We start from the raw sequence: 15116 nt of genomic DNA, 5'->3' as shown, positions 1-15116 counted from the left end.
GCCTTATTCTAGTCCTGGTCCCCTTCCTGGTCCCCGGCCCAGTGTTCTCTCTGCCAGGGCAGCATGGACAGTGGGATGAGACAGTCTATTAAATCAGAGCTGACTCTCAAAAGCTTGGGAGTTCCAACCACAGCTTCTAAATACAGAATCACTCTCCTTCCTTCTCTGGCACCTCACTTAGAAAAGGAGGGCTGTGCATTTGCCTAGCACAGCCAGTGGTTAAGTTAATTTAACTGTTCTTCAAAACAGGCATTAGGTGTCAAAATTTGCAGAATAACTTCTGAAAGTTGTGTCTAAGCCCAATCAACTCATTTATTTTTTGCAATACTAAGAGTGGACCTTCCTTGGAAACGTGTTGGGATATAATTAACACACAACACACAGGCTTTCTTATTTTTGCTTTTTTTGCTGTGGTTGGGAGTGGCTCCCCATCAACCAACCACGCCCCCCCACCCCTAGCCGATTACAGACTAAACCATTGACAGGTGTTAGTATTTTAAACTAAGACCGCCAGACGACGTCTTGTTTTTCGACAAGACATCTCTCAAGAACGATCCCTTTATGGTGTAGCAGTCAAAAAAAGGTACTTGGACTGTGTGACTGACCATCTGTGTTTTTAAACAACTTTGGGGAGAAGACTGTGTATTAGATGCTTTTATTTAGAACATGGATTAAAAAAAACAAACAATCCACACACAGAGCCCAACAAGCCAGTTCTCAAAATGTGGCTCCCAGACTAGCAGCGGCATCAGCAACACCTGGGAGCCTGTCAGAAATGCCGATTCTCAGGCTCCACTTGAGATGTGCCGAATCAGAAACCCTGGGTGGGGGCCCAGGATCCGGTGGTTTAACAAGCCCTCGGTGGGGGCAGGGGGGCCGGGGGGGGCGGGCGGAGGCTGATGTTCTGAGGCTTTTCAATTCTGAGAGCCACTGCCCTACAGGTAGCAGGAAATAGGGGTCTTGTCACTGATGACCTTAATCCTCTCGGGCAGGGCATTTCCACCTCGCCAGGACAACAAAATGAGGGGGCTTAACCCCTCATCGATCCCGGGGTTCACAGCAAGGCCTCCGCTGGCTGGCTGCAAATCCAGATTCCTGGGCCCACTTCCAGGGAGACTGTACCACTGGGCGGGGGGGGGGGGGCGCAGGAATCTCAGGGAGCAGCCCCTCCAGTGTGTCTGATGTGTGTAGTCAGCACTGGAAACCACCAGAAGGCCGCTCAGCACTAAATATCACATCGGAAGCAACTGGGTAAAATGATCCTTTAGATGGGGGTCAGCGAACTTCTGTGAAGGGCCAGGGCGTAAAGACGTGAGGCTTCTCGGCTCCTCTCTTGTGCTGCAGTAGTCGGAAGGCAGTCTTAGATGAGAAGTCTGTGAATGGGCACGGCTGCTTAACTTCTAGCACAACTTCTCTAAATTTGAATTTCAGGTCATTTTTCATGCATCATAAAATCTCCTTCTGATGTTTCCAAACATCAAAGAATGCAAAAACCCCTCTTAGCTCGCAGGCAGTTACAAACCCAGGTAGCAGGCCCGGTTTGCCACCGCCTCACGTGAGGCTGCTGGTCCATCAGCTCTGAGGTGAGCAGAGCGTGGGAGACACGCGTACCTTCCAGACGAACAGCTGCCTTCCAACAGGCGGGAGTTATTTTTAAGAACTCGAGTTTACTTCACCTACAGGAAAATTATACGGCTTGGCGAACCACACAGAACACCGAACGTTTCCACTACCTGAGAAAGTCTGTGGGCGTCCCCCTCCCAGGCAAAATTCCTCAGAGGTGCCCATTCAGTCTGCTTTCTCACCTTTGAAAAGGGCAAATGCAACCAGCTTGAAATAAAAGCTGGAAGCTCATGCTTTCACTGCTGTTTTAAGGAACAGATACTCCTTACATGGAGTCACTAGAAGAGGTCTCCACTGGCCAAAAGCCCCCTTTCCTCCTCCATGTGGGGCAGCTGCTTGAGATCTACCCACCCCTTCTTTTCTAGGCCTCTCATCCAGCCCGGAGTGGGGTAGGGGGTCTTTCCAGGCATGAGGGCAGGCACACTGCTGGAGAAATGGGGGAAACAAGCTCCTTCCAGGGGAGACACCTTCACCCATCCCCACCCAGGGCCTTGTTCTGAACTCCAGGGCCTTGCCCTCCCTCTCTTGAAAGAGAAACCGGTACGGTTTTCCTCAGAAACAAATGTAACTCAATTGAGTTGAATTCAAAGACCATCACTGATGGTCTCTGTGCACTTGATTACGGGATTTCAGGAAGCTGCTTTACCGCTGGGATTTCCCCACTGACCAATAAGAACCTTCCAGTATCTTCAGCCGGAAGGAGAGGACCCCAAACACTGGGTTCTGTTCCAGACACAGAAGCGAAAGGGGGTGGAATTATGCGTGAGGGAGAAGGGGAAAACGAAAGAACCCTGCCTGAGGTTCATGCCATCAGAAGGGCCGGCCCCTCCCCGGAGCCCCCAACCCCACAGGACAGGGGGCAGTCCAGCTGGAAGCAAACGGTAAATGAGACCAGCTCAGGAGAGCAAGGAGTCGTCGTCTCCAAGTTTATCTCAGATCGATACACCCACCGAGTCAGAGGCCCACAGAATCAGGGGGAAACCTTGCTGAAGCACAGACTCTAGGGCCATCTTCACAGAAGAGGACTCAGCAGGTCCGGGGTGACGCCAAGGAACCCGCATTCTTAACAATGATTACGAAGCGGCTCATCAGAGAACCACACATGGAGAAACACCGCACGAGGGTTTGGGACATTTAAACCCCAAACTCCCACTCTAATGGAGTGTCCAAGGGGAGAGGATGGGAGGAGAGAAGAGTGATGGAAAGATCAAGGCAGGTACTCCGTAGGGGGAGAGTAAGACAGACAAACAGAAGGAGCTGTAAGCAAATATAATGTGGGCGGAAGAGACATTTCAGAGAACCACCGACGAAAAGTTCAGAAAAAGAGCTGTGTGGGAAAAATCAAGGCCTAGCAATCACAGGTTACAAACAGCACTTTCTAAGTCCAGGATGCAAATGTTGTGTTTTTTTTTTTTAATTTTTATTTATTTTTGAGAGAGAGACAGAGAAAGAGACAGAGAACAACGGGAGAGGGGCAGAGGAAGGAGGAGAGAGAGAATCTTAAGCAGGGCCCATGCTCTGTGAGGAGCCCAAGTCCCAGCTGAGATTCTGATGTCACTGTCTGGGGGCAGGGCCAAGGCTCTTGGTACAGGCTTCCCCGTGAATCAGAGGATGCAGCCAGGGTTGAGAAGGACTGATCGGAAGGAGCATGATGAAAGCAAGCTTGTGAACACAAGACAATGAAACATCAAAATTAAAAAACATGAGGGGCGCCTGGGTGGCTCAGTCATTAAGCGTCTGCCTTCGGCTCAGGTCATGATCCCAGGGTCCTGGGATCGAGCCCCGCGTTGGGCTCCCTGCTCCCTGCTCTGCGGGAAGCCTGCTGCTCCCTCTCCCACTCCCCCTGCTTGTGTTCCCTCTCTCGCTGTGTCTCTATCAAATAAATAAAATCTTAAAAAAAAATTTAAAAACATGATTTTTTTTCTAACCCTTCTATTTCCCTAGAGCAATAAAACAAGATAAAAGCCACCACAGAGGAGGAGGAAGTGGGGGAGACTGCGGGAGAACCGGCCGATCTTGGGAGAGTGACTTCAAGAGAAAGCCCAAAGGTCATGATCAGACAGACACCAAGTGCACTCAATCCCGGGGGGCCCACAGAGGGGCGCGATCCTGGCAAACAGCCAGGATGAGGAGGGACAGGTGGGAACACCCCCATCCCAAGACTCCCCTGTCCTACTTTGCATTCCTCCTCAAGAACTAACAGAAGTGGGGAGATGGTCCACTCTGGCCCCCAGCCCCAGCTCCCCCAGTCCTCACTGACCAAGTGGGGGCTTGTGGACATGTTATCCCACCAAGCTCGGCTTCCACAGCACTGCGATATGGCTAAAGACACCTTCTAGGGTAGTTGTGGGGGTTGCAGGGGACAAATAGCTGGAGTGCACCAGCGTGGCTCCTGGCAGAGAGAGGTCTACCAGGCAAACCTCCTCCTCGTCCCTGTTACCCATCCCACAGGCCAACCCTGATGAGGAGGACCTGGCTTACAAATGAGGTGCCTCCTTTCCCCACCACTTGCCAGGGAGGTGATCGAGGGAAGAATGTGATTCCCTAATCCCACCACGGCAGTATCCTGGGTTGGAACTCTGCAAACAAGTTTAAAATTGGGATCCGCCAACAGAGGGCTTCTGCAGCCCCCCAAGGCATGCCATCCTGCGGGTACCGGGTCTTTGTACACGGACGGGACAGTCAGCTCCCCGTGTGTATCATGGAGTCTTTGGGAAAACTGGTTCCAGATAACAGGCCTATAAATGAATTTTTGGAATGGAATGCAACTCAAGTCACAGACAGACAACCACCTTGATTTGTTTTAACAAATTACCCCTGCTTTTTCTACTGAAATTACAGTACATGGTACCATGTCTAATTCCTATAAATAATTTGTAAGTCGTTTTCTTTCCAAGTAAGATCTTCACATACATTTTTCATAAAATGATACTTACAATAGTATTTAAGCCTGCAAAATAAAGAAGAACCTTTTTTTTTTTTTTTTTAAGATTTTGTCAGAGAGAGAGAAAGCGCGAGCACAAGCAGGGGGACTTGGGAGAGGGAGAAGCAGGCTTCCCGCTGAGCAAGGAGCCCGATGTGGCACTTGATCCCAGTACCCTGGCATCATGACATGAGCCGAAGGTAGGTGCCTGATTGAGCCATCCAGGCGTCCCAAGAAGGATCTAGTCTTGATTTAACGTTTTCTATTTACCTCTCCCGGTCATAAATTGCAACCTGGTCTGAGCTTAGCACACAGGATTAATTAGCTGTGTTCAGTAGTCATGGGCATCAAGAAGGCAAGATGGTATCCTGCTTACCTTCAAATATGAGCAATTTAATTTGCTAAGCTAACCACAAAATTGAAAGTAACGATGGGATTGATGGCACCAAACCTCAACTCTTTCCTTCCCGCCTGCCCATGAGCGCAGCTGGAAAGGTCTAGATACACTGCAGGTTCACAGTGGCACAAGTGGAGCGTGCCACCGAGCAGAGCCCGGACCCCGAAGTCAACTAAAGAGAAGAGACTGGCAGATCAGAGGCAGGAGTGGATACAAATAAACAGACCAAGCCTAAAGGTTGGGAAGAAGAGGCTCAGAACAGAGGAATGAAGAGGCCAAAGTTGAGAGAGATCCACAAAGGAGAAAACGCAAAAGGGAACAATTTGGCCCCTGGAAGGAGGACAGGAAGCCAGAGAAGGTCATGGCCCATGGCAGAGGCTATATGCATTCTCCTGCAAAAGCATTTACAGAAACAGAGAATGTGTGCTCAGCTAGAGCCCCACGGGGGCCAATAAATACTGCTAATAGCAACCAATTCCCTAGCCACCTGTCTACCTATCCAGTGGTGGGGCAGGGCAGGGGTGGGGCCCAGCTGTTCAGTCCAAAGGGGCTAGGGAAAAAGCCATGGTCTCAAAGAGTCTGAAATAAGCTGGATTCTAAATCCACTTAGGCTGGATTCAGATAAAGGTACAAGGAGGCAGGCCCCAGAGACCCAGTTCTCTTAAGTCTTACCAATGGATTTTTCACTGGTGCTGGGAATATGGCAGGTAACAACCCAGAAATGGTATGCACTCTTAGCAAGTGAAGGTCTGCAACACTTGACACAGCCCACATTCCTCAGAACACCAACATGTCCTGCAGTGTTTGTTACTATAAATTGCTTCCCATTTCAACATAGATGTTGAAATGTATGGGATAACAATCTTAGATTTCAAAATGCTAAAATTTACAATAGTGGGTAAAATTTACAATACACAGAGCTATGCATATTTGCAAAGACACACGGTTTCCTGCTGGAGCTAGGTGCACTAATAAACAAGCAGACTTTTTTTTTTTTTTCTGTAGTCCCAGAGTGAAAATAATGGAAACATTTGACTTTCCATCTTTGAGCCACAAGATGCCAAACCAAATTCTTGGAAGAGGTCTAGAGAGTAAGACTCACATGGCTTTCAGAGCATAAAAACATTTTCTTACTCAAAACCAAGTACTCTGGACACACTGCATTTTACTTGCTCTTCAAAGCAAGACTGAAAGTCCCAGTGGTGTTCGGTCTCTGGAGCGTAGACTTCTAAGAAACTCCACGGACCAGTGTTTAATATCCATCTCAGACACGGGTATTTCCAAGATAAAACAGCAAAATGTGGGAAAAGCACAAAGAATTTAAGAGTTTCCCAGCTCAATGCTGTCTTTTTAATATAGCAGCACTGTTTTGATTAAAGCGACTTCCAAGAACAGATGGACCCATACTGAAGTTTCAACAAAAGAAGCCAACACGTCTGATTTTTCACAATTATCTGTCACTTGTCACTAGCATGCCCCTCTTTCCCCTTACTTTTAGATAGCTATGCAGACACCTCCCCTTTGAGAAGGGAAAGGATGGGGCAGCACCATCCACCTCACAGGCACGTCACTTGGCCATTGCCAATGCTCAGGAGTGGTCAGTGTCAGATTCTTCCTCCTAGGAACCTGGATGTGAGGCCTACAGCCATTCTTTCTTGACATCGTCTATTCCTTAAGAAAGGTTACACAAACCAGAATTTCTACTGTGCTCTTATTTCTAAAAGCAGGATAAGAAAAGGTACGCAAGAAGAGAATAGTTTAAAAAGAAACTACATGGGGGGGGGGGCACCTGGGTGGCTCAGGTGGTTAAACGTCTACCTTCGGCGCAGATCATGATCCCGGGGTCCTGGGATCGAGTCCCGCGTTGGGCTCCCTGCTCCGCGGGGAGTCTGCTTCTTCCTCTGCCGGCCGTTCTCCCTGCTTGGGCACTTGTGTTCTCTCTCTCTCTCCACCTCCCCCCGCCCGGATCAAATAAAAATTAAAAAAAAATAAAGTTAAAATAAATTACATAGGTAATTAGTGCTTAATGGGTACAGAGTTTCTGTTTTGGGGTGATGAAAAAGTTTTGGAAACAGTGGTGATGCTTTCACACATTGCTAATGTAACTAAAGCCACTAAATTATACACTTAAAAACAGTTAAAATAGTCAATTTTATGTATGTATATTTACCACAAACACACACACACACACACACACACACACACTCGACAATAGAGGAAACCCAAACTCCAATTCAAAACAGAAAAAATGTATATACATTCATTTTTTTCTTTCAAACTCAAATTTGGATATTCGCAGCAGCAACCCATCATAGCAAATTATTTAGACACCTGGAGAAAATGGAAACCCCAAAAGGAATACAAATGTCACAGCCTGTCACAGCTGTTGACAAACACACATACACAAGAGCAACAGATAAAGATGGCGGTGGGACTCCAAAAGCCAAGGCTGTATATTGTTTCAGGGATCTGCTGTGCCTCTCGACTGGACTGCAAGAACACTCCCATTTTGCTAAACTTTACTGTCAGCCATCTGGAAAACTCGATCTCTTATTCTATCTTGAAGTCATAAACATATCAATAAAGCTAGGACACAAAGCTAAAATAGAGGGTCATGAACACGTTCTTGGGTCAAACCACTTGGAACTGCCAATATTCAACCCTCTCAGCCTGGTGAGATGGCAATTTCATATGGTTCAACCGGACCTACAGGTTAATTTGGTCGGAAGCAGCCATTGCAATACAGGGGACACTTGAGTCTTGCAAGGCTACAAGGGGCAAAAATATAACTAATCCACGTTTCCTTCCTTTTGAAAACAAAATGAGTAGGATTTCCCCAAAATAGGTGCATTAATGAGAAAGTTAATCTTCACAAAAAATTAAAAAATTGAGAAGGTGACAGAAGATACTTTAAACAACAACAATATAGAATTGGAATTATACGTAGGCCAGCTGTCTAGAAAGCGTCTGTCCTGTTGTCTACAGCTTGGCTGAGACTCGCAGCACCCCGGGGACACCACCTCGGCATCATGAATGCTGTCCCCATCTTCCTACCTTTAAGTGTCTCCCTGCTGGTCTCCCCCTTCCTCTCCCACTCATGTGAGTGGCCCCGGGGGGCCCTGGGCCAACCCACCCCCAGACCCCGGGCGGCCACACCAACCGCCAAGCACACAGAAGGGACCTGTCTCCACAGGCAGCTGCCTCAGCCCACAGCTGGCTTTGCGTGTGAAGCATGGAATGCTGAAATCCAGGGCATTCCCGAGCTCTCAGGGGCCAGCTGGGCTGTCAGCTTCTTTTCGGATGAAATTTTTAATTCAGTTAAAATATCTCCGATCCACCCCTTTGCGTTAACAATCAGATCCAATCTGTTGGCCCCGGAAGGGCAATCACAGAGTTCTGGCTGTCTGCCTCCTGCCAGGGTGTGGGGCCAGGGTGCTGTGGGGTGCTGTGAAGCAGGAGAGGTGCTGGGCTGCCCCACTGTCCCTTCTCCAGCCCTCAGCAGGCTTGGGGGAGACTTCCCCAGGACCCAGGCGTGGACGCGCATGGTCCACGAACATCACGTACTGCACGTTCCCTGCAAGGGACACAAAAAGGCACCCGTGGGGGCAAAGTGAAGGGAAAACCGCAAAGAAAAACAGCTGGGCAGGATAGAGAGTGTGAGAAAATGACCAAGAAATGCAACAACAACGAAAGAACCCCCTACTAATCCCTTATCAAGTTTCACAAAATTGGGCCCACACTATTAATTCCAACAAGTCAACACTGGAAGGTCAAACCAAAAAGGTTAGGGACAACTATAAATGGGAGGTGTGATCGTCAGCATCTAGTAGTGTGTCTTCTGCCTAGCTGGAGGAAGTCTGACTTTTCCGCTGGGTGGGGCGGACTTGAGAGTATCAGGCAATCTAATGGCCTTTTCGTGAATTAATCAAATGAGAACAATAACTTTTTAAACCCACATCTAATCATACTCGTTGTAAGCCAATAAAGAGAGAAGGGCGAGGGGGAGGGCATTTACTTGTAGACTGGGGGTGATTAAATCCCCAGCCAGGAAAATATTTCTGAAGACCCCGTAGAGAGACAATGCAAACAAAAAATCCCACAGAATCACTGCCTAGAGTAACTGCCTTGATTAAGTTTACTGGGGTAAGTTGAATAACTACCCCCCTAAAACACAATTAGGTAAATTGATATCACTGTAAGCTGTTTCAGAGCAATCAAATTAGGCTCTTCTCAGAAAAGAGAATAGCTCACTCTCAAAGTGAAAAATCTAATTTAGAACTTATTACTCAGTTTACAATGTTCCTAACGGGTGCTATCGTGATGGCCCATGCACCTCGCTAGTGTTCCAGAAAAGACCAGTGTTCGAGGCCGTCTTCCATCTTACACTTCCGTAAGAGTTGATTTTCTAGCCACACCCACACCCTGCAAAGTCGTGGTGCTCTTCCAAAACTCTGTCCGCAGCTTAACGCCCAAGAAGACACGGACAGGCATACCTCGGAAAAATTGCAGGTTCGGTTCCAGAACCTCACAATCAAGTGATTCGAATGAATCTTTTGGTTTCCCAGTGCACATAAAAGTTACGTTTACACTATACTGTCAACTACTAGGTGTGCAACAATACCTAAAAACGCACATAAGCGGCTGCCTTCGGCTCAGGTCATGATCTCGGGGTCCTGGAATTGAGCCCCACGTCGGGCTCCCTGCTCAGCAGGGAGTCTGCTTCTCCCTCTCCCTCTGCCTCTCCCCCTGCTCATGCTCTCTGCATCTCTGTCTCAAATGAATAAATAAAATCTTTTAAAAAGAATGCTAGCCATCATCTGAGCTTTCAATGATTCATAATCACTGATAACAGATCACCATAACAAATACAATAACGAAAAAGTTTAAAATGTGGCAAGAATTACCAAAATGTGACACAGAGACACATAGTGAGCAAATGCTGTTGGAAAACGTGTCACCAACAGTCTTGCTCAAGCAGGGCTGTCACAAACCTTCAATCTGCAAAACGTAAAAACAAACAAAAGGCAATCTCTTCAAAGCTCAGTAAAGCAAAGGGCAATAACACAACGTATGCCTAGAACGAACTTTCAGGGCAAGTGCTGACCTGCCCAGGCGCTATGTTCTCCACAGGCCACAACTATGCATAGTTTTCAACAAAGTGTGCTAGCGCGTCCCCTGCACATTTCTTTTTCCATCTGCAAATACTTCACGGTGAGTAGAGCATAAGTTATAAATCAAATGGGAACGTTTTGGTCCTCTCTATTCCCTGGACCAACCTATAGTAGTTTAACTTTTGGTGTGAAATGGAATTTTAAGTTAACAGTGAAACCATCTCTCTGGCCAACCCCCCCCCCAAAAAAACCCCAAAAATAAAAAAAAAGCTGAGTGCATGTGCAAAATTATCAGAGACTAAATGAAATCGGTGAATGTACCCTTCAGTGCTCTCACAAAAAACACATTATTATCTCCTACCTACCCAGGGTCCCTGAGGTCCCACTTTAGGATTTTAGTGACACATGGCTCTGCTTGGCTTCCAACACTAAACAGGACTTCAAAATGGTTTTTTGATCCACTGGAGAATCATTTTGCTGCCGTCAGCACCACCCCAGCCATGCTCGGGGCGAAATGGTTGTAGGAAGGAAGGGCACAGAGCAAGGAGAACGGAAGAGCTTTGGAAAACTAAAGAAAAGTGTTCTAGCTTCACCTAAAGCCCTCCTTCTTTTCTCTCTGCTTCCTCTACAACCCTGGGTCCAATGGTCCACATACAGGGTTTGAGAGTTCTTCCAGCTCTCACCATAGGCAACCACGACCCCAAGGCAGTTCTCAGGAACACCCTCTACACCCTTGCTACTCAAATGTGGTTCATGAACCAGCAGCATCAACATCAGCGGGGAGCTTGTGAAAAATGCAGACTCTCAAGCCCCACCCCAGACCTGCCAATCAGAATCTGCAGCTGAACAGGACCCCTGGTGATGCACATAACATCAGAGTTAAGGCAGACTAATAGTTTCATAAGCTTTTGTTTCTCTGAGGTCACATTTTTCCCCAAAAAATGTCACCAGAATGGTGGTGGGTTTTTTTTTTAAGATTTTATTTACTTACTTGACAGAGAGCACAAGTAGGCAGAACGGCAGGCAGAGAGGGAGGGAGAAGCAGGCTCCCCGCTGAGCAGGGAGCCGGACGCGGGGTTTGATCCCAGGACCCTGGGATCATGACCTGAGCCGAAGGCAGCCACTTAACCGACTGAGCCACCCAGGCGCCCCCAGAACGGTTTTTAAAAATGCAGAAAAATACCCATTGGACAGCTTTTCCCAGTTACCATTGGACCTCAAACACTGAATTTTTTTTTTTTTATTGTGGTAAGATGTACAAAAGAACAAAATAATGTACCACTTTAACCATTTAAGTGTTCAGTTCAGTGGCATTAAAGCACATGGACATTGTCGTACAACCATCTCCATGGCCACCTTCAGAATGTTCCCAAACTGAAACTCTGTACCCATTAAACAGTAACTCTTCATTCTACCTCCCCGTCTCCCCCCACACTGATTTCTTCACATCCTTTAATAAATGGAGTTAAAAGTAGCCAATACCTTGAAAAGTTACCACAGACAGGCTTGAGGACGACAAGGCCATGTTCTGTATCTTGGACCCTGATTCCTTCAAGAATCTGCCCCTGCCCAGTTCCAGAGTTGCTGTTCCTGTCCTGGGGACTGGAACCCGTCCAGGAACGTCTCCTAATCACCGGTGAGTACGTGGGCAGGTTCCACAGTGAGCTTGCGATGGGAGGAGAGAAGAGGTCAGGAAGGAAAGATGCTGGATTCTTGATCCAAGTCTGAATCCAATTCTTCCCATCTTGTGTCACCCTTCTTGCTTAGACCCTGTAATTCCTACACACACCTCCGAGCTCATTATACTTGGGAATGACAGAGTGGACAACATAAGACCAAGTATTTGATGACCGACAGAAGATGAGAAGTGAAAGTTGAGAGCTGCTTTCACGTTTAAGTGCATGTTATTCTGCTTTAGTTGTTTCGAAGCCCACAGTCTCTAAATACTGTCAGCAGGGAGCACATCTACTGGCCTGACCACCCCACTCACCCCCGCTCACTGAGCTGTTCATTAGCTGGGACTGAAAATGGCTTCACGAGGCACACAGTTCAGACCTTGTGTCATCGACAGCAGCCCTAAAGGGCTGGAGTTGCCATGTTAGCCTCTGGCGAGCACGGTGTAGTTAGATGGGAACAGAAAGCATCTTAGAACCTCACGGACACCATGTCAAGCAAAATACGCCAACTACAAAAAAAAGGACAAATATTGGGTGCGATCCTTCCTCTCACATGAAGTTTCTAAAGTAATCAAAATCAGAGACAGAGGGTAGAAGGGTGGATGCCAAGAACGGGTGGGAGGAGAGATGGGGAATTGCTGGGCGGGTACAGAGTCTCAGTATTGCAAGATGAAAAAGTTTTAGAGCTCTCTTGCACAACAGTATGAAGACACTTAACGCTATTTAAGTATACACTTAAAAATGGTTACGCTTAATGTTATGTGTTTTTACCACAATTTTTTTTTTTAAAAGAGGGGGGAAAAGTTAAAAAGAAAAAAGAATTGTCTTTGGGATTAAAAAAACAAGTCAATAAAAAAAAGAAAATTCCACTAACAATCTATTTTACAACACTTTCAGGAAGAGTTACATCGAGTCAGGTACACTGTTGAAATACGGTTTTCCTTTTTTTATATCACCTTGAAAAGTATGTACAGAACCTAAAAGGAAGTGATTTCTCATCTGGGTCAAGTGGGAAGGGAGGACGGGCAGGATAATGGCGAGACAGACAAATGCTGACGAACCCGGCACGGGAATGTACACACTTAAGCCTGACGAAAGTCACTTAGCCTGTCCTTAGTTTACAGATCATACTGCACAACCCGAGAATCTAATGAGAAGGAAACCAGGCTGGGCAGCAGTTCCAGCGTCCACACTGGCAATGACCATGAGACTCGTGATCTATCTGCCCCATTCCCCATCCCCCGCAACCGCCATCGACCAAACCCAGCTAGGTCTACACCACCAGACAAACGCTCATCAACTACTCAAGACTCTCAGATGACAAAGACACCGAGGAATTACAAGACAGCCCAGTAACATCACTGTTTATTAAGCCATGAAACGAGAAAGGTACCACCAAGTGGACTCTCTCTAAGAGGTTGATAACCACGTAGCCCACCTGCCTTAAACTACTTGACACTGACCCTGAAGGTTTTGTTCTCAACAAAACTTGCAATCCAGATTCAGAAACCGTGAGTTTTAAATACTGGCAAAGGACATCCTTCTCTCTGTAGGTCTTAAATTTTGCCAAGTGTCTCTGAAAAAGGGATCCATTTGTGATATTAAAATTAGTTTCCTTAATAAAATGGAGACACCAGCCTTCTTTTACAATCGCCCAATTATAACCAGTGAGCTAGTTTCTGGATTCATGTATTTGTTTTCACTGATACAGCTTTTAGGTTACACTAAAGAACAGGGAACCAGAAGCAGTGGATGATGCCCCCTACGGAAGGAACCTCTTCATTTGACCAAGAAGGTGGACAAGGAAGCTCAGCTGAGGTGGTGTAGCCCATCTTGTTCTTACAAGGAACCACCACTGCCTACATTCCCACCGACAGACCCATAGTCCAACACTCTAGGAAATGGAAGAATTTTAAGGGAAAGTGGTAAGGAAACCAATATGCAAATATCAATAATTGTGAAGTGTTTCTCAAATTGCTTGCACCCTATACGTCTGTTTCTTTGATGAGATTCCCAGGAACCAGCCAAGTGGAGCGCTTTTCTGTCTTGTCCTGGTTGGAACACTTTGTACGTTCCATCTGGAGAATTTTATTGCATCTCTCACACACTTGAGGTGTATGTTCTACATTCTTTTCAAGATGTGGTTTTCCCCACTTAGGAAAAGACGTCTGGGTATTGGGGGGGGCGCGGTTAGGGAGAGGCGAGCCCACATGTGCTCCTGGAGGACAACTTCCAGAAGCAGAACACAGATGTCGGGAAGCTGCAGACACGTGCTCACCTGACCATAGTCTGTCCGGAAGACCACGATGCCCTCTGCACAGGAATTGACAGTACTTGGAAAATGCTGGCCATTTTCTCTCAGCCAGACCCGTGTCCCCTGTAAACAAAACAAAGAAGGTTTAACTAGGAGTTTGGGTGGCGTTTCGTGGCAAATCACCACTCTCAAAATCACTGACTACTACAGTCCTTTAAGAAAAAACAACAACTTTTTAAAAAAGCAAATGTTTTTCTCAGACAAGAATGACTGCAGAAAGTGTGAGGCACAGCCTTCACCAGAGACAAGCATGACTGAGCGTCCCACCAGAGAACACGGAGAAGGGGGCGAGAAAATAGTAGGCCCTGTGTTGCTGAAATGCAAGTGGTTTATGTGGACGATCTCATTTCACTCACAAAGGCCCCTGAGACAGGCACTGTCACCACTCTACAGATGGGACACCTGAAGGCCTCAAGACAGAGCAACTTGCCCAGCATCACCAGAAAGAACGAACCTGACCCCAGGCAGCTGGGTTCCAGAAACAAGTTTAACCAGGTCGCTACCTTGTTCCCCCCATGGCACTGAAAACTCTTTGGGATCTGCTGGCTCCCCTCGTCCCAGCTCCAAGCCCTTGCCCATCTGAACGGCATTCAAACAGTCTGCTGACTTCCTACTGGTACCAAATCCATGTGTCAAATCAACTCTCCAAGAGAGGGACTCAAGTTTTAGGAAAGATCAGAACCCAGTCCACCAGGGTGAAGTTTGCTAGGATTCCACCAAAACACCCAACGCACTCCAGTGCTCAGAACTGCAGCTCAAGACAGAAACTTCCAGATCCTATTGTTTTCACCCGGGGCCTATTTTTCGGCGTTGATTTTATTTCCATTTTTTATGTCCCTACTGGACAAATGAAACAAGCATAGTATTTACCTTTCCAACGATGAATTTCCTCTTCCTCTCATTTCACAACATGAAAAACACTCGTTTCCAAGAACAAGTGATCCAAGTGATAAAAGTTTGAAGAAATCACTGGGTGTTACTGGTCAAATTATAAAGAATTATCTGTATGATGTATGCCCGCGTGACGGAACGTAACACTAAACTTAAATCTCTCAAGTTATTACTAATTTGC

At 46.9% G+C, this 15116-nt stretch overlaps 1 protein-coding gene across 1 annotated transcript in view; it reads right to left on the bottom strand.

Moving 5' to 3' along the window:
* MYO10 (myosin X) overlaps nt 1-14623 on the bottom strand; it is a 162314-nt gene extending 147691 nt beyond the window's left edge. The window contains exons 1-2 of the mRNA XM_088023195.1: nt 14504-14623; nt 14009-14107 (exon numbers count right to left, since the gene is read on the bottom strand). Coding sequence (XP_087879321.1) covers nt 14009-14107; nt 14504-14623 — 219 coding nt within the window. The remainder of the gene's footprint in view (nt 1-14008; nt 14108-14503) is intronic.
* Between the last annotated feature and the right edge of the window lie 493 nt (nt 14624-15116).

Source organism: Eumetopias jubatus, unplaced genomic scaffold (genome assembly GCF_037043125.1).
Source record: "Eumetopias jubatus isolate StellerSeaLion01/CBP00866 unplaced genomic scaffold, mEumJub1_p1.0 scaffold_5, whole genome shotgun sequence".
Classification (NCBI taxonomy): Eukaryota; Metazoa; Chordata; class Mammalia; order Carnivora; family Otariidae; genus Eumetopias; species Eumetopias jubatus.
The sequence above is the reverse complement of the archived record's forward strand: the minus strand, read 5'-3'. Positions and strand labels throughout refer to the sequence as shown.